General features: G+C 46.3%; 2 protein-coding genes and 1 long non-coding RNA gene across 4 annotated transcripts in view; 1 reads left to right on the forward strand and 2 right to left on the reverse strand.

Moving 5' to 3' along the window:
* Positions 1 to 4,293: 4,293 nt before the first annotated feature.
* On the reverse strand, positions 4,294 to 8,798 carry AURKAIP1 (aurora kinase A interacting protein 1). The gene is made up of 4 exons (XM_054009217.1): positions 8,716 to 8,798; positions 7,807 to 7,899; positions 5,548 to 5,999; positions 4,294 to 4,453 (listed from the first exon to the last, which is right to left on the reverse strand). Exons 2-4 carry the CDS (start codon positions 7,856 to 7,858, stop codon positions 4,352 to 4,354), a joined length of 606 nt encoding a protein of 201 aa, XP_053865192.1. The 5' UTR covers positions 7,859 to 7,899; positions 8,716 to 8,798; the 3' UTR covers positions 4,294 to 4,351.
* A 651-nt stretch (positions 8,799 to 9,449) lies between these two features.
* LOC128826172 (uncharacterized) overlaps positions 9,450 to 24,792 on the forward strand; it is a 40,314-nt gene continuing 24,971 nt past the window's right edge. Inside the window, exon 1 of the long non-coding RNA XR_008442808.1 lies at positions 9,450 to 9,540. This is a non-coding gene — a long non-coding RNA (uncharacterized LOC128826172). The remainder of the gene's footprint in view (positions 9,541 to 24,792) is intronic.
* LOC128826171 (C-factor-like) overlaps positions 14,272 to 24,792 on the reverse strand; it is a 32,298-nt gene continuing 21,777 nt past the window's right edge. For both annotated transcript variants that reach the window (XM_054009316.1, XM_054009315.1), the window contains exons 2-6: positions 19,709 to 19,760; positions 18,594 to 18,781; positions 16,690 to 16,845; positions 15,340 to 15,450; positions 14,272 to 15,059 (exon numbers count right to left, since the gene is read on the reverse strand). In XM_054009316.1, coding sequence (XP_053865291.1) covers positions 14,946 to 15,059; positions 15,340 to 15,450; positions 16,690 to 16,845; positions 18,594 to 18,781; positions 19,709 to 19,760 — 621 coding nt within the window. In that variant the 3' untranslated portion in view covers positions 14,272 to 14,945. The remainder of the gene's footprint in view (positions 15,060 to 15,339; positions 15,451 to 16,689; positions 16,846 to 18,593; positions 18,782 to 19,708; positions 19,761 to 24,792) is intronic.

A 24,792-nucleotide genomic window follows, 5' to 3' on the forward strand; every position in this document is an offset into this window, starting at 1 on the left:
CCTGCTGTTTTTCAACCATAATAGGGAGATGAAGGAAGAATCCTTGAAACCTCTTGATTTATCTGAGTAGGTTAAAGGTCAAAGCATACCCTTCCACAGGCGTTCAGCTGCTACCATAGCTACACATACTTGACACATATGTGTGTGCATACGCACATAGGCGTATTTATATTTCTAGAACAGTAGAAATTCATAAGGTTTCCAGAATGGAATATTATGTGCTGGTGCTCCCCCTACAGACAAATATGGGGAACTTTCTTTCATCTAGTCCTCCCCAACAAGAGCAGGACCAGGTTAACCCAAGGGATGAAGGGCTGTATTAGGGTAGAAAACCTGATCTGTGATTGAGTGAGCTAGGACACGTTGATTTTAATCTTGGTGGAGGATTACACACAGAGAGAGAATGAGAGGGCGAATGTGTATGTCGGTGTGTCCTTATAGTGTCTGGCACTGAAACAGCTTGAGAGACTTCAACCATGCTTTAGGACAGTGAGTTTCAGCCTGGGGTCGGCAGACTATGTCTATGATCTCCAAATGGGTCCACACCTCTCTGAATTTTTTTTTTAGGGGTCTGCAAATGAAAAAAGGTTGAAAACCACTGCTTTAGGATAACCATGATTTAACTATGCGACCCCACCTAGAAAAAAATATATATACTACTAAGAGCAGGGCACAAATGTCTTGTCCCCAGCCTTTAATTATATAGGAACATACTGGGCTTATTTGTAAACACCATTGCAAATTACACAGTACTTCCATATACCTGCAGATTAGGCTGCCATTATGTTTAGTAGATGTAAAATGATGACTATATGTGCTGATTTAGAGGGCAGATATAATCAGACTTATACTTAGTGAAAAGATGGAATTCACTGCAGAGACCTCCAGCTGGAACATGGCGACTGCCCTGAAACAATCCAGCTCTGCTAGAAGGTGAAGAAGCGGGGGAGGGATAGCTTAGTGGTTTGAGCATTGGCCTGCTAAATCCAGGGTTGTGAGTTCAATCCTTGAGGGGGCCACTTAGGGATCTGGGGCAAAATCAAAAATTGGTCCTGCTAGTGAAGGCAGGGGGCTGGACTCGATGACCTTTCAAGGTCCCTTCCAGTTCTAGGAGATGGGAGATCTCCATTCATTTAGAAATTAAGAAGACTGCATGAAGTCTGTGCCATGGAACTTCACGTGTTTCAGAATTCTCTTTCCTAGCAGCTGACTCGGTGTTACAGAACAAGTTGTCATATCAAGAGGTGGCTTTAATGCTATGGGGATAATCCCAGGATACAACACATCCACTCTTGAGTTACCAGCCATGACTGCAGTGAACTGCTTTGTGTTCCACAGCCTTCCAGAGTGACTAGTATAGGCAGTGCACCAATGACAGATATTGCTCTCCTCTCCTACCCAAAGACGGAAGAGCTTTGCATGTTATGTTCTTACCTATGGCATGCCCAGTAGATTCCAACCCACAAAGCCCTGAACCCAATGCTGCATCCCCTGAAACAGTAAGGTGGGGGCAGAGGGGGAATTGGTTAAGATGCTCATGGGTGTTTGATGTACATGGCCAGTCTCTGTATGTTCACCTCTGAGGTACAAAAAGAGGATGAGTACAACCATGTTTGTGGCACCACTATCAATATTCATCAGACCATCACAGGGAAAGTCAGGGACACACACACCTCGCACCTGATGCCACATTCCAATCACTCACACACCCATTAGGCTGGAAGCGGGGATGGCCTGTCAGTGCTTCTGGAATAAAAGCAGGAGTCACAGGATTCTGTCTGCTCAGGCTGGCAAGAGCAGAGAACAGCTGTGTTAAATGAGGCATAAGAGGTGGCTAGTCTTTTGGGACAGGTTTTGCTTGTAATTTTGAAGACACCCTCCCCCCCCCCCCCCCCCCCCCGATACCACAGCAACCAGCACCCTAGAAACACGCAGATTGATTTTTCAGACAGGAGGGCAATCAGCGAGAGGCCTAAGAGCCAATCCCAAAAGCAGCACGAACGGGAGCGACAGAGCTGTGAACACAGCCCCTAAGAATGAGCATGAAGGGAAATAAAAACCCAAGGGCCTCACTCCACATGAGCTAATACTCTAGGCAGGCGCCTGCTAGAGAGAGGAGGCCAGACTGAAAGGACCTGACAGCAAGGCACTTTTGTGCAGTTACACTGTAAAACGTTCAGACTTTTTAGCAACCCCTAGAAGCCTGCTGAATATTAACCACGCCCCTGACAGCTAGAGCCAGCATTGCATGCAGGGACTTTTTAAGGCACAGGGTTAAGCGCTCCCCTTGTTGATTGGAGCCCCTAGGGAATAGGCTGAAAAAAGCCCTGTTTGAGCTGGTTAAAAAGAACTGCAGCTGTAGCCCTCTTTAAAGCTTTAAGAGGAGGCAGGGGGTTGTTTTTAAAGCCCTGATCAAAGTCACCTGCTAATAACAGACTTGAGCCTATAGGCTGGAAAACCCGCCTTAGCAATGTTCTAGTCCTGCGTGTCTCAGGGGTCACATCAATTTAATACACCTCTCATTATAGCAATATGTTTCTGTCAAGAATAAGGATTTTTACACACACACCCATTCTTTAAAATACAAGAACTAGAAAATTATCCAGCAGGTTCCTATTACAACTCCTAAGGCATTTGAGGAGGCCTTGACTCTACTGCCATCTACTGACAGGAAGAAGAGTAGCAGGTGTCTCTTGGTTGCCCTGGCAGATGACCTACAGAAGGATACAACAGAAATTACCACCCTAATCAGGCCACGGTCCATCTAATCCATATCCAGTTTCCGAATGTGGCCAGCGCCAGATACTTCAGAAGAAAGCGCACAGAACCCCAGAAATGTTCACTGCAAAGTAACTTGGCCACATGAGACATTTCTTCCAAATTCCCATCACTTAGTCTAAATATTATCTTGTAGCAATGAGTTCCACAGGCCAATGTACTTAAGTATATACTTTTCTTCGCTTTTAATTTTGTTGCCTTTTGGTTTAATCAGATGTCCCCTTATTCTTGGATTATGAAAGAATGAACAGGAGTACCCAATTTACCACCTATGCACCATTTATTATTTTGTATACTTCTAACATAACCCCTCCAAACCCAAAATCCTCAGTCTTTTCCACCTCTCTTCATAGGACATCACCTCTAATTGTTTTCATCACCTGTCTCTGGTGGGATATTGTATTTCACCTGTCAGATGGAAAGACTGAGGCACAGAGAGGGAAAGTGACTTGCCCCAGCACCCCTGTGCAAGTCAAAGCAGGGCCAAAAACAGAAACCAGGACTCTGGACCCCCACTAAAAATGGTTTAGACAATACAAATAAAGATCTTTAGTTGCTTCTTCTCTTCAGGACTGCTGTTGGATGCCTTCGCGTGAAGAAGCTACTCACTGAGGCTTCAGGCAAGTGGAACTGCATTATATTTTGTAATGCTGGTTAATGCAACTTCCACCCCTGTCCCAACTCTGCTACAGAAATAACGCTGTTCACAGGCTGTCTTGAGAAGCAAGCAGCAGGCATCCCGCAGCAGGACGTATGACGAGAATGAGACACTATTTTACAACAAACAGGGAGCTTCTCCCGCAGGAACATTTGAGATGTGCTAGTCACATGATCCTGTCTTCTGCACCAGTATGAGGTGCAATCCTTCTCACATTCAGAGGCCATTGGTGCAGCAGGGAACGCTTCCCTCTCGCCATACTAAGACTATTGTATCACACTTGTGATGCTCTCATTCCATCTCCACCAAGGTAACAAAGCCCATCACATTCATACCCCCACTTGAGACTGGATACCATATGCTTGGGTGGTTACATTTCAAGGACTTATTACCTGATCTAGGATGAAGGTATGTGCAGGATCATTTCTGCCTTATGCCTTCACTAAGAGAAATGAGAACAGATGGATTGGCCTGGATCTCTGTCCTTCACAGCAAATTGGTCCCAATCCGGCTCTGACTGAAACTCCATGAGAATATTCCTCAGAACTGGCAAGTCCTGTGGGTTGGGTCATTTTATTCAGAACCTTACTTGCTCTATTTCCCTCTTCTCCATGCAGCTAGATAGAGGGGTTGGCGCTGGGAGACAGAGGTCTGACTTGAGCTAATTAACCCACTAATTGATTTTTAACTCCGGTCATTTTTAGTTACTATGCCCACATGTTTTTTTTTCAGCAAATGGCATTTTATTATTTCAATACCAGTATTGCACAGGGCTTGGAATGATCTCCTCACCAAGATTTTAAACATCCACACACCTCTGGTCTCATCATTCAGATGAAAGTTAAAAGAACTTTGACTTATTTTAAATATCCTTTAATTACAATTAAATGGCAAAACACATTTGAGGTGTTCCAGTCACTTAGATCTCACAAATATCTTGGGCAGTTTCCATCCCTCAGAAGGCTTTTTCAATCCAGCTCTTCTCCAGATGCGTTTCAGATCTTTTTCAAACTTTGCCTGGAAAGAAAACGGGACGACTGTGAGCTCTCTTGGAAGTGAGACGTTCAAACCAAGACACCCCACTACATAAGAAGTATCCTTAAGAGAAGCTGGGTGTTATCTGTATGAAGGAAGCAGTACATTACCTAGGCAGCCTGTCCTGCTTCTCAGAATGTACTGTAGTGCTTATTGCAGAAAATGCATTTCAAATGCTGTATAACTGCATTTTAGAAATGCCCCATTAGAAATACTGAAAACAGAGACATATTTAAGGAGTTCAAATGTTAAAAAAAACTAGTATCCAGTAGGGGTCAAGAAAGGAAATGGGACCTTTAACATGGGCTCTTTAAACTTGAAGGGGTTTAACTTGGGACTAACAAGACACAAACACCTGCTAAGGATATGTGTGGTGGGAGAAAGACTAGAACAGGGATGAAACAATTTGAAGCATGGAAGACCTGTGGGCTGTGGAAAGGCAGAGCTAAGTAGCCCATACAACCAATGGAGTTGCATCTGCCTCCATCAGTCAATGTGGACCCATGTCCTTCCTCCCCCTCCCTGCCCCCGCCCCATTCTAGAAAGGAAAATGCTTCTAGGCAGGAGTGCAGTGTGATATTTTCTCCTTAGCACATCAACTGAGGATGCTGGCAAGATAGGTAGAAAATGGTTATTACACCAACTATCCAAACATCTTGGGCATGTGTACTACTCATTGGTGCATATGTCAAGAGATTATCTTTATCCACTGCAAAAGTCATAACCATTCATCTTTTCAAATTATTTGAATGTCAAGATAGATCACTATGCATAGTGATGTATCATTCAAAGTTTAATACATCTCTTTACAGCTACAGAAAATATTAAATAATTGGCCAAGGACATCCAGGTCAAAAAACAAGCCAAAAAGTTCAAAGGGTTCCGAAACCTGCATGATCTGCAAAGCCACCAGCCCAATGCACTGGAATTGCTCCAATCAGATTGCTGCCGTTTTTCACAAGTCAATTCTAGATTAAACGCACCACATAACCTGCTAGCCATATCTAAAAAAAGTGCCAGCCACTTTTGGAAAATATGCTTCTGTTGATTTGCTGGACTGTTTAATCCAATCTCACCTGACGTTTTTTCCTGCGACCATCTAGTATCTTCCTCCGCAAAAAACGTCTTCGTTTGACCAGCTTTTTGTACTTATGCTTATTCATTTTCCTCCTGCGGATCTTCAACACATTCTTACACTCAACCTTGTTAGTGCTGACTTCTCCTTCCTCTTCCTCCACATCAGCTCCCCGTTCACATGGGGGACAGTCATACTGTTGGGTAGGTTCATAACCTAGCTTTTCATGAACATTGATGATCTCCACTTTAGGGAGGGAGTATCTAACAGTCAGCCAGCTTTCTAAAGGGCTGATGGACATTTTTCTGGGGACCAGCATTTCTTCCAGTTCAGGGTCCAGTGCATACCAGCGCTGAGGTTGGGCTCCATTCTTATCAGAGGGTTGTGTGCTGTAATTTGCAGATGTAGGACCAGAGCACAGAACAGAAGACACTGATCTTGGCAAAAAATGTCCTCAAAGAAACAAGAGTTTTGTTTAAGAGTTAAACTTCTTGAAGAACACATTACATGAGTGTCTAGTTTTAAAATAGCTAAATATTAAAATTACACCCAAAAAGCTACTTTAAAAGTTATTTAGGTTGCAAACATGTTCTTATGTTATGTAAACTCAACCATTTGGAAGTTAGGAAATGCCAAATTTACTCTCGCCTGTTCAACCGTGATTCCACCCCTTGTGCATCCATTCTTTTCACTGAATGAGGTAGGGGTCATATGAAAAAAATAGTGTGCAATCATGTAATTAAAGACTGTATCAATGCATACATACAAGGGGTCAAATTAAAGTTGCATTGGGAGGCATAAAACTGGCATTTCTTAACTTCTGAGTGGGTGAGTTTGCAAGAGAAAGTAATTTAGGTTAATAGTTTTTTGGACGCAATTTTCTAATTTGTTTGTTCACAGGAAAAAGACAAAGACAAATTCTATTGTGTACAACTGTAACAACCCACAAATCGTGCACCACTGGCCGGCCAGGATTGAACCATGAACCTTCAGGATTGCAGTACAGACTTCTACTACAGTAGCCTGCAGCAGCAGTGGGTTGTTATCTCTGGGAAGATATGGGCATGTGGGTCTGGTTGAGGGGAGGCCAATCCAGCTCTTTTCTCCTCCCCTTCCCCAGGAAATGAAAGACTCTTGCATCTCATGGTTTCCCCAGTGGGAAAGAATGGAATGCTGGGGCCAAGTGCATCAGGGGGAGGGGGGTAGATTGTGGGAAGATCCCAGCCTAGCTCTCTCTCCCTCACTCAGGAGTTGGAGGAGCTCCGAGTGGTGCACCCAAGAGAGGGGATGGATGATAAGTCAGGTCCATGGCATGTGTGTGGCTAGGGAGGAATGAGAAGGGGAAAACCTGGGTTAAATGTACCATAGTGGTATAACTACCGTATACAGTTACTGGTGTTGCTTTTGTGGGCCCATAGTTAAAATACACACAGGAAATTTCAAATAATTATTTGGACCACTATGTTCAAAACCAGTTTAACACTAAAGAATGAAGAGGTTAAACTGTAATTTACCCATTAGTTGAACTAATGCAAAATGTGCACTTTACCTTAAGGAAAAGGGACAATTCAATCAGCTAAAATTAAGCTATAGAGGTTACTCCTGCATATAGAGTAGGGAAAAAAAGTCAGATCTAGAAAGACTAAGAACCTGAAAAGATCTCAACATTCAACCTTCCTGCTCCAAAATACATTCATTCCCCTTAGGATCACATACCCCAGGGGGCGGCAGCCTTTCCGAAGTGCTGGGCCAAGTCTTCAGTTATTCACTCTGATTTAAAGTTTCACGTGCCAGTCATACATTTTAACGTTTTTAGAAAGTCTCTTTCGATAAGTCTATAATAGAGAACTAAACTATTGTTGTCTGGAAAGTAAATAAGGTTTTAAAATGTTTAAGAAGCTTCATTTACAATTAAATGAAAATGCAGAGCCCCCCGGACTGGTGGCCAGGATCCGGGCAGCGTGAGTGCCACTGATAATCAGCTCACGTGCCGCCTTCGTGTGCCATAGGTTGCCTACCCCTGACATATAAAGTTAAGGCAAAACCTCGCAATAGTGTCAATACACGCCAGGCAGCAGGATTAGTGACCTACTGTTCTTCAGCACAAACGACTCATTCTCCTGACTTGTAATGCTTGCTGGCAAAAGAAACTCTGGAAGTCTAATTACCCCTGAAAACTTCAAATTAGGTTTTGCACTATGAGTTCTAACACAGATGAACTCGGGGGTGAGGGGGGTGTTAGTTTCACAGTTCTGTTTACCTGCAAATCGTGAGGCCTTCGCTAATTGAGACGTCAGCCGTGAGATCAACATATTTGTTATTGATTTCTTCCCTCTGTCAGAACCAGTAGCGACTGCCAACACAAGAACAGTCATTCAGTGAACTACACAAAACTGGAAGGAACTCAGCCAGGCACCAACCGTGATCAACCCCAACCGCTCCCCTGCCACAGCCCCCCCATCGACCCCAAATGCTCCCCCGCCACAGTCCCCTCCCATTGACCCCAAATGCTCCCCCGCCACAGTCCCCTCCCATTGACCCCAAATGCTCCCCCGCCACAGTCCCCCCATCACCATCAACTGCTTTCCCGCCACAGCCCCCCCATCGATCCCAACTGCTCCCCTGCCACAGCCCCTCCCATCGACCCCAACCACTCCCCGCCCATCGACCCCAAATGCTCCCCTGCCACAGCCCCTCCCATCGACCCCAAATGCTCCCCTGCCACAGCCCCTCCCATTGACCCCAAATGCTCCCCCGCCACAGTCCCCCCATCACCATCAACTGCTTTCCCGCCACAGCCCCCCCATCGATCCCAACCGCTCCCCACCCACAGCCCCCCGGCCATCGACCCCAACCGCTCCCCTGCCACAGCCCCTCCCATTGACCCCAAATGCTCCCCCGCCACAGCCCCTCCCATTGACCCCAAATGCTCCCCTGCCACAGCCCCTCCCATTGACCCCAAATGCTCCCTCGCCACAGCCCCGCCACAGCCATCACCCACAACCTCTCCCCTCCCCTCCCCTGTCCCCAAGATCCTTTGCTACGGGGACCCGGGGAATAAGCCCCCGCCGCCCCGCGCTGCACGTGGGCTCCCCGAGCCGAGCCCGCCCCAGCCCAACCCAGCCGCCCGTCTGTCCCCCCAGCGGGGAGAGCCCGAGCCCGCACTCACCATCCCGGGCCCGCCGCCCGGCACCGTCCACACCGCGGTTTCCGGAAATTCCGGCGACGCTCCGGCCCGCCCAGCCCCGCGCCCCAGCGCCCGCGTTCCGGCCCCAGCGGTTCCGGCCCCGCCGGCCGGTGTAGCAGCATAAACTGCCCCCTCCCCGCGTTTGCGCCCTAGGTTGTACTGCGCATGCTCAGTACGGGGTGGCCGCTGTCCCCGGAGCGAGCGCGGCCGGGGGGGGGGGGGCGGCTTTGCCCGGGGCGAACCGGGGGCGATACACCTGGGCCAGGTACGCGGCCAGGCTGGCACCCGCGAGACCCGACGGAGAGACAGACAGGACTAACTAACTAACTAACTAACACACACTCTCTCTCTCTCTCTCTCACTCACACACACACTCTCTCTCTCACTCACACACTCACTCACACACACACACTCTCTCTCTCACTCACACACTCACTCACACACACACACTCTCTCTCTCACACACACACACACACACACTCTCTCTCTCTCTCACTCACACACACACACACACACACACTCTCTCTCTCTCACACACACTCTCTCTCTCTCTCTCACTCACACACACTCTCTCTCTCTCACACACACACACACACACACTCTCTCTCTCACTCACACACACACACACACACACTCTCTCTCACACACACTCTCTCTCTCTCACACACACACACACACACTCTCTCTCTCTCTCTCTCTCTCTCTCACTGCGGCCGCGTGTTCCCGCCGTGTGCCGCCCCAGCGCTGCAGAGCGCAGACCCCACCAACCCGACGAGAAAACCCCCAATGACCACAGACTCTAGTCAGGTACGAAGGCACCTCGGCCAGGTTGATTGCGACCCTGACACAATTGCAGTTCCCCGCAGATTACTTAGTCTACGGGGCATACTACGAGAAAGTGCCGCTCGGCCACGGACTCAGCTCAGTCAGTGGCGGGACTTTCCACGGCCCCCTCGGCTGGACAAAGACAGCCACTCAGGGGTGCGTTCTTATCCACAGATACAAACAAGTTACACATCACTCCTGACGTATTGAGGTGCAACCCCTCTACGCAGCAAGGTACAACCCCTCTACGTAGTAAGGTGCCGCCTCTCACCTTGTACATGTTGGTTCGATCGAAACAACTCTATCCATCATTTTACCCTTTTGCCCCTGTCCTTGGGGTGGGTCGGCCTGTTCCATGTTATCTGTGGACTGTTCCAGTAGGGTTACCATTCGTCCGGATTCCCCCGGACATGTCCGGCTTTTTTCAGTTAAAAATAGCGTCCGGGGGGAATTTGTCAATGTCCGGACTTCCCCCGCCCCCCATGCAGAGCGTGCGGGGCTTACAGGGCAGCCGGCCGGATCGTGCCACTCACACAGGCTCCGGCAGCCAGAGCCCTTCCTTCACTTCCCCCTCCTCTCCCCTGCAACTTGAGACCACTCCCCTCCTCTCCCTCCCTCCCCCCGCCCTGCATTCACAGATCGCCGGCTGTCGCCTTGGCCTCCGGCAGTCTGGAGCTCCGACCCTGCTCCCCTCCCCCACTGCCGAGCACGCTGCACTGCAGCACAGTAAGGGGGCCGGGGGTCAGAGAAGCGGCAGGGAGGTTCTGGAGGGGGGTAGTCAAGAGACAGGGAGCAGGGGGAGGGTTGGATGGGTCAGGAGTTCGGGGGGGGGCTGTCTGGGGGTTTTTGGGCAGTCAGAGTACAGGTGGGGGGGGTCTCAGGAGGGGGCAGTTAGGGGACAAGGCACAGGGAGGCTTAGGTAGGGGGTGGGGTTCTGGAGGGCAGTTAGGAGCAGGGGTCCCAGGAGGGGGCAGTCAGGGGACAAGGAGCGAGGGGGGTGTTTGGGAGTTCTGGGGGGGCGCTGTCAGGGGGCAGGAGTGGGGAGAGGGATCGGAGCAGTCAGGGGACAGGGAGCAGAGGGGTTTAGATGGGTTGGGAGTTCGGGGGGGGGGGCTGTCAGGGGGTGGGGAGTGGTTGGATGGGGCGTGGGAGTTCCAGGGGTCTGTCTGGGGGTAGGGGTGTGGATAAGGGTTGGGGCAGTCAGGGGACAGGTAGAGGGTAGAGTCCTAGGGGGCCAGTTAGGATGTGGGGAAGGTCTCAGGAGGGGGCAGTCAGGGGACAAGGAGCAGGGAGGCTTAGGTAGGGGGTGGAGTCCTGGGGGGCAGTTAAGGGCAGGGGTCCCAGGAGGGGGCAGTCAGGGGACAAGGCGTGGGGGGGAGGGTTGGGGGTTCTGAGGGGGCAGGAAGTGGGAGGGAGTGGAAGGGGCAGGGGCAGGGCTAGGGCGGGGCTCCTCCTGTCCTCTTTTTTGATTGTTGAAATATGGTAACCCTGTGTTCCAGTATTGGAGTGTTCTGTACTTTAACTTTGCTAGGTGAATATATATTTATGCAACATCAGCCCTTTTCCTGCCAATTTCTGTGAGCAGGGTCTGCCTCTGGCTCACAGCTTAGCTTTGCTTTATGTTAGCAAAGTCTTGACCATTACTTTAGTTTAGGCCTCAGGCCTCATACTGGGCCTCTGATACCAAGGTTTATATCTCAGGGCCTCCTCTTACTACATTCGCCCACTTTTTGTCCTTTTACGGGGAGGATGTTTACCCATCGTCCCGGAAAAGCATAATGCATGGACTGAGGATAACCCAGTGGGCTAAACGCTGTTATGTGGTTACCTTCTTTTACCATCCATACACTTATGCCCCATCCGTCTGTTTAGTCTGCACATTCCCTCGTACGACTGGCAGACAGATTTTATTATCCAATTATTTTTTAGTCCCTTATGGTGGGCCTGGGAATGTTAGGCCCGGGACCATGACTGAGGAATGTAGTATTATGATTGAGCCTTAGAGGCACTCCCAAATAATTAATATATATGAATTATATGGATATGGCATATATATTTGTAGTGTGGATGGGCATATATGTATAGTATGTATGTGTACATATGACACCACCTTATATCCAAGCATAACCATGTTTTTCCAGTCTGGTGTTGTACTCTGGTCCTTTTACTTTGGTAACACAGATAGAAACACACTCCTATTAGGGCAATTCCAGTTATCACCTGTCTCATCATTAGTAGTAGGCTGAGTGTTTTGAAATACTGGATAGGGATTGTGATGGTATGTCCCACAGTGCTATGTATATGAGAAGAAAAACAGAAATTTAGAGTAGTGACACTACCACTGAGGCCTTTATATATAAATATATTGTAATTAGTTACTACACTGTACTGTCCATTCATGTTATAGGTTACCCTTACTGCTAGTTGTCACCCTCTGGTTAGCTTCACCGGGCAGGAAATAGAAGGGGCTAGCTTCTCTGTTCCATTGGTTGCACGACTCTGCGATACACAAGTAGTTGACATAGATCCAGTTGTTTCTTATGGATGCTGTCTTCCAGATAACCTACTGAATAGACAGTAACCAATTTATCAAATAGTGCTGTCAGGATGTAGTATTGGTACCCAGACACTGAACAAGATTGTTTTGAATAATATGTGCCTCAGTTAGGATGCAGTGTCACTGACCCAAATTATGACTGGTACTAACAGGCAATTTGTTTACCCAATTTCTAGTTACTGTGTAACTTTTTGTTTGTTTACCACTTTGTTTTTTCCTTGCCTTCATGGTGTTTGCTGCTATTTGTTTGTTAATTTTTACCTGTGTGTTGGTTAAACAGTTTAGCAAGGTTATGCACATTGTAAGTGTAGTTCAACAATAATACAATACAGCAATAAGACAACAGTACAACAATAATACAGTAGTACAGCAATAATACAGTTGTTTTTACATAGTAACCAAGTTGAAATTAAATGATGGCTTATTCTGGTCCAGCTAGTGGTTTTTAGTTGATTGTTAACTTAATTGTCCATATATGGGAGATAGAAATGTGTTTAACCAGTCTCTTATTTATAAACCACATCATTTTTCTGTTCTTGATGCTTGGGGGTTTCTTCACTGTATACTGATATCATTTGGTATTTTTGTGGCATGATGTCTTTTGGTGTCTTTAGTCTGTGGGATGCAACTTAAACAACTTTTGTTAGTTAACAGAGTAAAGTTTTTGTTTTGGTTTTGTTTTCAGTAACCCAAACTTAATACACAGTTTAACTTAGTTTGTTTACAATGTAATAAGAACAAGGTAATAGGGACCGAGCCTTTTATAACACAAGCTATACTTTTGCTACTGTTGTATAGACATTCATTTTCATTTTACGTGGGAAGGCAGGAATGGGCCCCCACTATGTATCCCACCAGCTGGCAGTGAGCAGGGGCTCCTGCACTCTTTCAAGAGGCCACATGCTGGTATTAACACCTGAATGAGATGTAGAACAGTGGTTCTCAAGCAGGGGTCTATGGCCCCCCAGGGGAGGGGCATGAGCATGTTCTAGGTAGGGCCACCACACAATCACTGGGGCCCAGGGCAGAAAGCTAAAGCCCCAGTACAGGGGATTGAAGGCCAGGCCCTGAGCCCTGCCAGCCAAGGCTGATGCCGAAGCCTGAGCAATGTAGCTTCATGGAGGCCAGGGTCAGTTCCAGGCACCAGCACAGCCAGCATGTGCCTGGGGCAGCACATAAAGAGCAGTATTCTGTCCATTCTTGGGGTGGCAGAGTCCAGGCAGTTTTGTGGGCGGGGGCATGCTTCAGCAGTTCAGCTGGCAGTCTGAGCAGTTCTCCCCCCTGGTCTGCTTTGGCAGTTTGGGTGGCAGTAGTCCAACCGGTTTTTTGCTTGGGGCAGCAAAAATGGTAGAGCCAGCCCTGGTAGGGGTCCCTGTAGCACAAGGCCCCAGATGATTGACCTGCTTGCTCCCCCCCCCCACTCCAGTCCTGGCTTTCATGTGCAGAAAAGCTGTTACTATGACACAGGTGGCCCGTGGAGGTTTTTATAGCATATTGAGAACCCATGAAGTAGAAGGTAGTCCCCACCTCCCACAGCAGTTGGTTCAGTCAGACTTCGTTATGGTTCCTCTGCCGTTGGAACTCTGGCACGAGAAGTAGGGAAAAAAATAAAGTGAAAACTTGAGCTGGGTCCCTGGTCATGGGATCTGTATCAAACCAGCTGGCAAGCTCAGATGGGGGCAGGTTTTGAAGAATAGCTACTGTCCAGGAAGAGACAGCTCAGCTTTGGCCCTTCTCCAGATTGCTATTAAAAATCACAACTCAGAGAGGAAGCTATTCTTCAGCCCACCATTAAAATAACTAAGCAGCTGGACTTAAGAGATTAGTCCTTCAGCAAGTACGGTTTCTAAAAAGAGCGACTTTTTAAAATACTTCATAGTTCCTGCAATAAAAAAAAGTCTTTGTTTCCACCCTTACTTCAGTCAGTATTCCGAGATCTCTGCTCTATCCCAGCTAGAGGTAACATTTTGTACCCAAGAATCAGTGGCTCTCCATGGTTTGGGCACTACCGGTGAATGGAGCCAGCCTCTAACAGCCGCCTTCAAGTGGCACTAGACAGAACAATGCCTTTCCAATGGAATTTTGATCTCACACACCTTGAGCCTCCTAAGTTAGGTCCAGTAGAAAGCCTCTGAAGTAGTTCAGTAAATAAGTGGTTTTGGCTTAAACAAAAGCAGCTTTTATTGAAGACAAGTTAGGAGTCAAACATACAAACCTCACCCCTACATGGACCAGGGAATTGGTCACACAGCAAGGAAGGAAACAAGTGTCTTGTGCCATGACCATAGGGACACTTCTCCAGAAGTGCAGTGACCAGGGTTAAAGCTTCAGTCTTTAAATCAGTCTAGCAGGTCAAGGCTGTTCAGGTGGGTACAGTACAAGAGTTACCAGAGCAGTTCAGCCTGCAGGAGCCATCCAGACATGTCCCTCCAACTTGGAGCAGGGACCATAGCAACCCCTTTATCTGATGTAAACAGGCCCAACTCCACTGAATGGAATGTCTCACCTGCAACTCTCACCCATAAGAGTAGGTATTTTTACTGCTTTGGTTTTGGAATCCAATAGGAATAATCCCCACCCCCGTAGCTGTAGTTTTGGTAAATTGGAGTGTTTGCTAAAAGGTATTGTTCCCCATGTCCTGTTTCCTTCTCAGGGTTTGCAGAGGTTATTTGAACAGCAGAGCAAAAAACTTCCAAATATCTGTACATGTTGGATAACAGATTTTGTTTTGTTAATATACTAGTTGAAATAGTCAAAGATCTAGACCAAGACATTGCCAACCAAGATTTAACTTCTGGCACTACTCTCATCTTTTAGTCCATGGTGTGTGTTACCATGGTAGTGTTCCCCCTTGCCCGTCTAGGAAGGAGCCGTTGTCTTTTTCGCTGAGATTAGCCAGAACTGAGAGGATACCTGGGATTGCTTCTTGTATCTGCAAGGGAGCCTAGGAGGATCAAGATTAAAAAATTAGGAGTATCCTTAGGAAAAGGCAAGCAATAGAATTCTACCTATGGGTATGCAAGAGCTTCCTTAATGTTGCACTTAATATAGTTTCCTAGCTAATGAGATGTGTTAAGGCAACTGGCTCTTCAAGACCTTCAGCAGTTACAATTAGTGGATTGCAAGAGTGAACTAGAGAGCCAGTATATTTTAAGGTGTTGAGATGCAAGGTTGGTCCTCCTTAAAAAAAAAAAAATAATAAAGAGTGTCTGGATGTCACTAACCATGTCTCCTCCCATATCAGTTTGAATCCAGCCTGGGTGCAGAGAAATACAAAGGATTCCATCCACTTTCAAGTCTGCAGCAAGACACCTGGTGATCATATTCAGTGCAGTCTAGAAGAGTGAACATGGTATCAGTAGGTCAGTTTCACATACCAACTTTGAGGTCTGGAAGGAAGGCCACCCAATTAGTACCTTGCTTCCCCACTCGACGCATCAGGGAGCTGTAGAAAGGTCACATCCAGAAGATGTACTTCAGACACTGGACTTCAATCTCCTCTCTTAGAAGATGCCAATCAAGAGCGGGTCAAAAGTCAATGGAGCTATTTTGGTGCAAGTGAGAGGAGAATGAAGGGGCAATCTTTTGGTCAAGTTCTGATGGATCTGGAAGTGCAGTTTGACACTCACATGGAAGAGTCTTGTAAATATTCTTAGTTCAAAGGTTCCAAAAGGCTGTATCTATATATTCACAGCCCCCCATATAAATACAGCCTTTCAGAACCCTTGAACTAAGAATATTTACAAGACTGTTCCATCCAAGCATTTAAGACCAAAAAGAGAAAGAAAAGGTAATCTCTTCCTTTCCCCCCCACTCCAGCCTACAGGACAACTTGATGGAATTTAATGGAGCCACTTGGTTTGTGCAGTCATGGTTGTATTTGAGTGTCTGAAGAAACAGATGATGTTCTATTTAGTTCCTAAGCAGCAAGGTCCTAGAACCTTAGGAGTTGAGAAGGGTGTGTTGTTGCAGGAGGGCGAGGAAGGAGGAGGAAGAATGTCTGCCATAAGGGACATGTGTCATTTAACCCAAGCAGCCAGGATTCTGTTAAATCCATCCTTGGCTAACAGAAACAAATACCAGATCACAGTCCCTGGATGTGTAGATGTTAAAAACCCACATTCACGTTGGCACTAATCACGGTGCGACTGCCACTCCTTGCAATCCATTTAATGTTTACCCTATTGACCACCTTGCTGAGGTTAGACAGAAGCCTTGCACTATGGCCAGTAGGTACATCATAGATCTAGGGAGATCCCCTAAGAATGCTGGGTGCATTTAGAAGGGACTATTGACAAGGCACTTACCTGGATTGTATAGTGGTTAGTTAAGGACAGCATGTTCTGTATTCCTGATAGATAAGTTTGTGGTAGAAGGTAGTCCTCCTTTCTGCACAAAGCTCCAACAGCTCTCTACTCTTATTTTATATTGACAAGCAAGTCTTTACCTAGTAAAGTCATCTTATACAGCATATAGAATGAACCCCTATTTCCAAGTTAGTTACCAGTTTAGGATCCCCTTTAGCTCAGAGCATTGCCTGGTTTCAATTGAGCACAGCTTTGGAAAACACCCACCTTTGCTATTCTATAGGGATAGACTTTGAGGAACATCTCATTTGCCTGGACCAGTTGCATGGAGGCAGCAACAGATGACATATTGATAATGGCTGCTCGGTGACAACCCATACCAGTGCTCAACTGGGCTGCCTTCCTCAGAAGGGGAAGAAAGGCCTGTAAGAGAAAGTTCATTTCATTTCAATTTAAATTTCAGTCTCAGCCTGACCAAGACCAATTTGGGTTTAAACACTGTTCTATTAAGAGCCGAGCTCAATATAGCCATGACAACTGTATGCTACTATCTGACTTGCAGTGACATTAACACACTAGTAGACCCTCTACAGAGCTAGCTAATGATTTATGCTGACTTTAGAACCACCACAGACCTATCACCCACATGAAGCAAGCAGCTTCTCGATTTAATCCTTTAATTATTTACAGACCGAGTCTGCTCAGGACCTGGCACTATGAACCCCTGAAGAGACATGAAGTATTCTTGTCACACAAGATGGAGATTTGCATACCACAGAAAGGCTAGAAGCTAGCTTTGAGGAGTCCACCATGTACTGTTCATTGCTCAAACCCGAGGGCACAGTCAAACTATGTGGGGTGTGACACCCCACATACTGGGCTAGGGTTGAGACTGGCCTACTTGCTGACTCTAAAAGCTCTTAAACTATTCTGGAGAGAGGTCAGTTAGACATTAGCCAGTGTAGCCTGACCCAAAATTGGGTAAATATAATTGTAAATATATAGATATAAGTATAATTGTAACTTGATTAACAGGTTCTTGTCCCAAGATCAGGCCCAGTAAGATTATTGTAAAAATCATCATAATTTGGGAACCCTGATATGCACAGGTGCAACACTCACACTATAGGAATGCTTTCTATATATAAATATGATTTATGAATTATTTAGCAAAGATTAGAAACACAAACTTAAAGCAGATAGAGATAATACAGAAAGTACATTTGGACATTCATCCTTATACCCTTATCTTTCATACTTAACCATTATCTTTATCACCTTCATAGTCCTCACCTTCCCCAGTAGCCATCATTCCGGCCCCTCCCATGATCTACATTTCTCCAACCTCTCTGCTGCCCCTGGGATGTTACTTTTAATAGTAGGTTACTGATGCTGCCATGACCAATTAGGGTGACCAGATGTCCCAATAAAAATCAGGACTGTCCCAATATCCAGCTGTCTGTCCCACATCCCAACAGATGTGTGGTCGGGACGTCATTTTTCCTGATATTTGGCTTCGGCAGCACTCCAGCTTTTTTTTGCGCTTCGGCGGCAGTGTCCCAATATTTTGTTCTGGTCACCCTATGACCAATGCATATTCAATAGAGGTCCTTATTTGTATTGCCTCCCCTTAAGGTGTCCGTTTTCTATAGGTTAGTATATGTATGATGTTACCCTATTAGCATACACGTTAATTTGCTGTCATGGCAGCTTTGCAGTTGGAGGTTCTGTCCAGAACTTTCCAGATGCTGGTGTCAGCTATGTTCTGTGGGTGGTGGAGGTCAGTATTCTGGACAAAATTCCCACTCTGGCATACCACTTTCAGTTCCCTAGAACTTAGGAGTTACCAGTACTTAAGTTTATCTATGCTAAGGGTTATAGGCCTCAAGCCTCACACGATCTACTAAAGCCAAATCTTACAGGATGAAAGCCTGTAGGTTCCTTGCATTACTACTAAATATAATAAAGCAGAACAAAGCAATGACTAATACAGGTAAGCTGGCCCACACCAGTGACCATGCAGTTAAGCATTAGCTTGTCTCTGGAAGTCTCACCAGGCTTGTACAATGTAAAAGGCATAGATGGGGCTCATGAAGACTTATATGGGCAGTACACAAAGTACAGAGCCTTTTTAGTCTCTTTCCCAAAGTAAACCCACGTCCCGGTCTTACCTTCGTGACCATCAACTGAGCGACTGTGTTGGTTTCATAAATGGTGAGCATGGTTTCAGCCGTGACTTCTTCCAGGGAAGCAACCACATTGATACCAGCATTGTTAATGAGGCAGTTCAGCCCTTTGTCTCCTAAGATCTCTTCCACTTCCTGGACTACTTTCTTTATGCTGTTTTCACAGACTACATCTGCCACAGAGAGGAAAGGAAACACCAGCAATGAAGTGGATTCTGTAGGACAGTGATAGTCTGTGTACCCAGTATGGGCTGCAAATGCAAAGCCAGTGCTTCAGGATGTGTAGGAAATACGCTTGGTGGAAATTTAAGTCCCACTGAAACAAGCATGGCCAGAACATTTAAGCAAGAGGAATGTTCTGTGGTCCATGTTGTCCCACGTGCCTTCCCTTTAAAGGAGGGAAATAAGGGCTTCCTCACCCCAGCCTGATGCACATCTGGTTGTGCCTGGCCTGTTCTCTTGCTTGACTTAGCTCAGTTTTTCCTTCATGCCCAGAAGGGGCTGAGTGCACCACAATTTCAGGTTTGTCGCATCAAAATCAGGGTATGAAGAGGCTGCATGATCTCAATCCAGCACCAGGACTGGTACAGTGTGATCCAATACAAGCTAAAGGAGAGAGAAGGACCTGAGAGTTTGGGTGTCCCCCCTCCCAAGCCATTCCACATAGAGATGAGAGCCAGACAAAGTGTGGCTCCAAACTGAGGTTGAATGGAGTTTTGCCTCAGTCCCCCTCTAGTGAGGGACTGACAATTAGTTGGGGGGTGGGGAGGGAAAAGAAGAGTTCTTTTCAATAGGCAGTAGTCAGGTGTCAACATTGATCTCTGAAACAGTGAGTTTCAGTTAAATGTATACCCCCTGTCACAGACAAGTCAAACCCTGAAAGCCAAGTATTAGCATGGAACATTTCTCAAACACTAGAAGGAACCAGACTGTCTCACAAGCGTTATAAGACATCTGTACAGTACCAGAGATCTGGGGAGCGGCTTTAAGTTATTAGTGAAGAGACGCAACTTCAGATCTTCCACTCCCATGTCTCAAAAGCAACCCAACCTGGCTCTGGTAGCACGTGCTCTCGTTTGTTACGAGGCCCTTTCACTCACCAAGCTGGAGTAGTTTGATGTTGCTATACTGCGTGCTGAGCTGCTGGAGTTCCTAGAAACAGAAGGAAAAGCTGAGTTGTGGTCTCGTCTGCCTGTGGTTACGGCTCAGTTTTCAGGAGTGCGGAGCACTCCGGTCTAGTTAGCTTCCAGAGGAGTGAGGTGCTGACCATCTCTGAGAAGTCAAGCTCTTACTGACTCACTTAGTAAAGCCACTAGCAGCCCCACACCATGAGGGCACCCTGCTTACATTCTCCATTGGGCTAGCATGCAGGGCATGTATGCAGCCAGTCTAGCCATCAGATGAACACGACTGGTGAGCCCATCCTGCGATAGGCTTCTGATAGCAGGATAACAGGACATATTGCATGCAGTTGCTGGACAGACGTTACACTGCTTCCCACTCAGAGGGTCAGAGTGTTTAGTCATTTAAGCTTCAGGCACCTCTGTGCTGGCAGCAGCACAGAAGAGCAGCACTAGTTTAAGTAAGGAGCATTTGATATTTGAGAACATAAGGGCTATCACTGGGAAGTTTTAGTATGCAAGACTCAAGACTGATTCTCAGTCCCATGCACTACAGTTAAGTTGTTCTCCGCAAGACATTCATAGTGAAATTGAAGACTGAAGTTTAACTGTCCAATGAAGTGGGCTGTAGCCCACGAAAGCTTATGCTCAAATAAATTTGTTAGTCTCTAAGGTGCCACAAGTACTCCTGTTCATTTTTTTAGGGAAACTAGGAGTCACTAACTTTTAGCAGGAACACAATTGCAATGGTAGCCTAGCTGCCACTAGACAGATTCAGGTTGATGATCCTGGGGGAACACTTCCCTTCTAGGCCACAAAGCAGGATGTAAATCTTAGCCAAATGAAACAGACAGGGTGGGTTCTTCTCAGTCTCATTCCAGAGAGTGAATTCCCACAGGCAATTCTTATTCTCACGAGAGAGCCATCAGACACACTGAGTTGCTGCCATCTGATGGGTGTTTGGTGGCCTGTGTTTTGGGTGACCAGACAGCAAGTGTGAAAAAATGGGGACAGGGGGTGCAGAGTAATTGGCACCTATATAAAAAAGCCCCACATATTGGGACTGGCCCTATAAAAATCAGGACAACTGGGCACCCTACCTGTGTTAAACAAGCTGGTGCTTGCTATCAGTCTGATTCGTGATTGAATCAAACAGATCTGACCCTCTTGTTGGCAGCCTCAGGATGGTGAGAGATGGAAAAAGCCATGGAGACTTTGGTTCCCCCCACTGACATCTTGAGGTGACCCTTGCAGATAAGGCACAAGGCTTGTCAGCTGGGAACCTTGCCTCAATATCCCTCTTGAAATGAGGAAGAGACTTGGGCCTTTGGTGTCATCCTGGCCCTTTTCACAGATGGTAAATTCCACATACTTTTGTGACCACTGGCTGTCACTGGGTTGTGTTTATTTTAACAAGTTAAAGTTAAGATACCATCACCTGCACCTACTCCAGGGTCAGTTGTGACTCAGGCAAAGTCAGGAGCCAGGGTCAGTGGTGCTGGTCCCTCCACCCCACACTGAAATGTAACAAGTTACAAAACCTTCCAGAATGTAGCTTGTGTCTTAGACTTTGACATGACTCTCTCAGACAGACTGTGTCCCAGAAGAGATTACTCCTCATTTTGTTTAGTGGGTCCTGCTGGCTACAGAGTTCATCTGCCAAAGTTTAATATAAAAGAAACAGTCCAGTTTCCTAGTTTGCTACAGGATGCAGTGACCAAAGGGAACTGTTAAGCACCAGCATCTGCTATTGCAAAGTCAGAGTGAGAGCCCTCCAATGTCCCTCCCTTCACTTTTCTCTGGAGTTCTTCTAGTGAAGAATGTGCTATCACACAGGGACACTGCAGGAGAGGGGAGCAAAGTAGGACTGTTTGAATGTGGGAACCTAGTGTTAGAGAAGTGTCCTATATTCAGAGTGGTCTGGAAGGATTATGCAGGTCTTCAAGTTGGGGATAGGAAGGGTAGAAAGGCAGATTATCCTTCTAGATCCCTCCACCCTTGCTGGCTAGCAAGGTCCCTAATCAAGAACCATCTTGTGCAACAACTCACCAACTATGGTGCCTGATCGAGTCAGCAGACCCCTGGTTTATCCATAGGCTTGGAAGGATTAAATTTATTGACATTTATTATTTAAAAATAGAACTTTCACTGTGTCAAGACCGAGTGTTTCCATTAATTGAGGTTTATAGATAGGTAAAGAAAGAAATTGACTGCTTGAGAATTTAAAACTCTGATTTGAGGATATTTTGTATCTTGACAACTTGTTTTGACAGTTACAAAGCTTTAACTTTGTGAATCTTGATGTCTATCATTAAATAATTGTTGTACGACACCCTCCATTATTTTCCACAACCATGAAAGTTTAAATAGGTAAAAATAAGAAAAGTTTTTTAAGTATCTTCCATCAAAATAAAAAATTAAATTCTGCCAAGCCTATTTGCATGTGAGCGGCTGCCACTGGGACATTCTCTGTGCAGTGTCCTTAACTTTGAACCCCAGGTTGTGAGAAGGGTGGAAAAGGAGGCATTCCAACACACCAAGAGCCATTGGCCTTCAGGGCATGCTTAACTGAACATTAACTGCTTGCTCCTGTTTTCCAGGACAGCACAAGTGTTTTGTTAATCCCGAATGGGTGAACTGGAATGCAGGATTGATTTGGTCAGAGATCTGTAGCCATTTCTATTGCTCGTGTGCATAGGGCAATGGGCAGGTAATTAAAAAAATACCCTGAACAGTACAGAAAGTGGGGTATTGTACTCCACAGAGAAGGGGTAATAGACAGCCTGCAGGCTCTCTTACCCTCAGAAGGCCATTTGCTATGCACACGGTAGACAGCACCTAGGATTTATTCAGCACAAGTCAGTCTAAGCTGGCAGAGACCCACATGCAGAAGCCTTCAACTGTTCTCTGTTATCCCAGGGGTCAGCAAGGTACAGGAAAGAAAGACATTTGCTGCCTTCTGTAGTTGGGAGGATTGGGTGGAGGGATCCAGTGTGTTCCCGGGTGACTGGAGGAGAAGTACCACTGGCTATATGCTGGCAGTTAGCCTACATAGAGGGGAGAAGTGGGCTGTAGTCCACGAAAGCTTATGCTCTAATAAATTTGTTAGTCTCTAAGGTGCCACAAGTCCTCCTGTTCTTTTTATAGAGGGGAGAGTTACAAGAAGATCAAGCAAAATATTTAAGTCCTCAAGACAGGCTTTTAAAAGCCATTGGTGGCTTCTTTCCCACCTTTCCAGGGGCATTCTGGTCAGGTCTCCTGTAATTGGATTTTTACAAATCCAGATCGGAGAGACCTCCCCAGACATTTCCACAGAGTTCATCATCCATCTCAGGAGAGGACACTAGGATCAGACCATTCTAGTCTGGTAGCTTTTTTACATCCACTTTTCACTGGTAGGGCTACACAAGGTGCAGAACAGTGGAGAATCGGGCCCTAGGTGGTTCAAAGAGTGCCTGAACTGGGTAAATGTGACTTTTCCCATACATCTACTCCATGGGAACAAAGAAATCACTTAAACCTGGCTATAAATGGGAACCATGTGAAGTAAAAAAGCCTTTAGAGGGGCAGGCTCCAACATCTTGCTGGTGGAAGCTTTGAACACTTAAAGCTCCTGCTTTACTAAAATAAGTGGAGCTACGTGATATGTGAGTGGGGAGTGAGGAAGAGAAGATAATGAACAACATTGCTTTTCTGCTCACACGTGCTTGGTAAGAGCTCATATTTGGCATTCAAAAAGTTAACACACGTACTGTTGCCAAGCCACAATTTTATTGTGAGTTTTGCCAAGTTCAGTGTTTAAGGCCCCAGCTGCTGAAGTCAGGAGAATCTCTCCTTTCATTGGAAAAGAGTTTCTCGCGCTCAGGCCTGCAGGAAAAGAGCTCAGCCAAGACACCTTGCAGGCTCTGCCGTGCCATCTACCTTCTAATTCAAAAGAAGTTTTCAAAGTCTTGTGATTTTCAGGAGCCCCACTCAGGATTTTTGAATGCTTAGGGTAGGCAATATTGTTCTCTTAATTTCTGTAGCATGCAACTTCTGTTTTCTTCTCCTCCATAGGGTTTCAGAAGCCACCTTTTAGCAACACCTCTGGCTAGGGGGAAGGAGTGTTAATTTCAAGCCAGCTGCAGAGAAGATTTATATTGATGTAATGCTCAGAGCATTGTGCTTCAAGTGGTGGCCTGCATGCCAGAGCCATCCAGTCTGCAAGGGCCTTCCATGTGGCCCACTGCCTAGTGTCAGCTGTTCCTTCCTGCTTCCTAGGAAGGAGCAGCTAACCAAAACTGCTCAGAAGCAGTACAGATCTCCTTCCCCGCTCTCCATCCCTGTGCCCAAAGTCACACAGGAAATCTGGGGGTAAAGCCAGGAATTGAAGCCCCATTTCTCAAGTTAATACCCTAACTAGTAGACCAGCCCTCTCAAAAGGGCATAAGAACAGCCATCCTGGGTCAGACCAAAGGTCCATCTAGCCCAGTATTCTGTCTTCATATAGTGGCCAATGCCAGCTGCCCCAGAGGAAATGAACAGCTAATCATCAAGTGATCCATTCCCTGTCACTCATTCCCAGCTTCTGGCAAACAGAGGCTAGGGACACCATTCCTGCCCATCCTGGCTAATAGCGATTGATGAACCTATCCTCCATGAACTTATCTAGTTCTTTTTGAACCCTGTTATAGTCTTGGCCTTCACAACATCCTCTGGCAAAGAGTTTTACAGGTTAACTATTCTGTGAATTATTTATTTTTAAACCTGCCGCCTATTAATTTTATTTGGTGCCCCCCTAGTTCTTGTGTTATGAGAAGTAATAACACTTCCTTATTTACCTTCTCCACACTCATCATGATTTTGTAGATCTCTATCATATTCCCCCACTCCCCCTTAGCCGTCTCTTTTCCAAACTGAAGAGTCCCAGTCTCATTAATCTCTCCTCATATGGAAGAGATTCCATACCCCCAGTCAGTATGGTGACCACATCTGCATGCAGTATTCAAGATGTAGGCATACTATGAATTTATAGAGAGGCAATACAATATTTTCATCTTATTATCTATCCCTTTCTTAAATGA

Source organism: Malaclemys terrapin, chromosome 19 (assembly GCF_027887155.1).
Source record: "Malaclemys terrapin pileata isolate rMalTer1 chromosome 19, rMalTer1.hap1, whole genome shotgun sequence".
In the NCBI taxonomy this organism is placed as follows: domain Eukaryota; kingdom Metazoa; phylum Chordata; order Testudines; family Emydidae; genus Malaclemys; species Malaclemys terrapin.

Coding starts and splice junctions, on each gene's coding strand:
- AURKAIP1 (XM_054009217.1), bottom strand. CDS start 7,858: ATGTTGATCTCACGGCTGACGTCTCAATTAGCGAAGGCCTCACGATTT. Junction 6,000..7,806: donor GAAGGCCTCACGATTTGCAG/GTAAACAGAACT, acceptor TGTTTCTTTGAG/GACATTTTTTGCCAAGATCA. Junction 4,454..5,547: donor GTCGCAGGAAAAAACGTCAG/GTGAGATTGGAT, acceptor TTTTCTTTCCAG/GCAAAGTTTGAAAAAGATCT.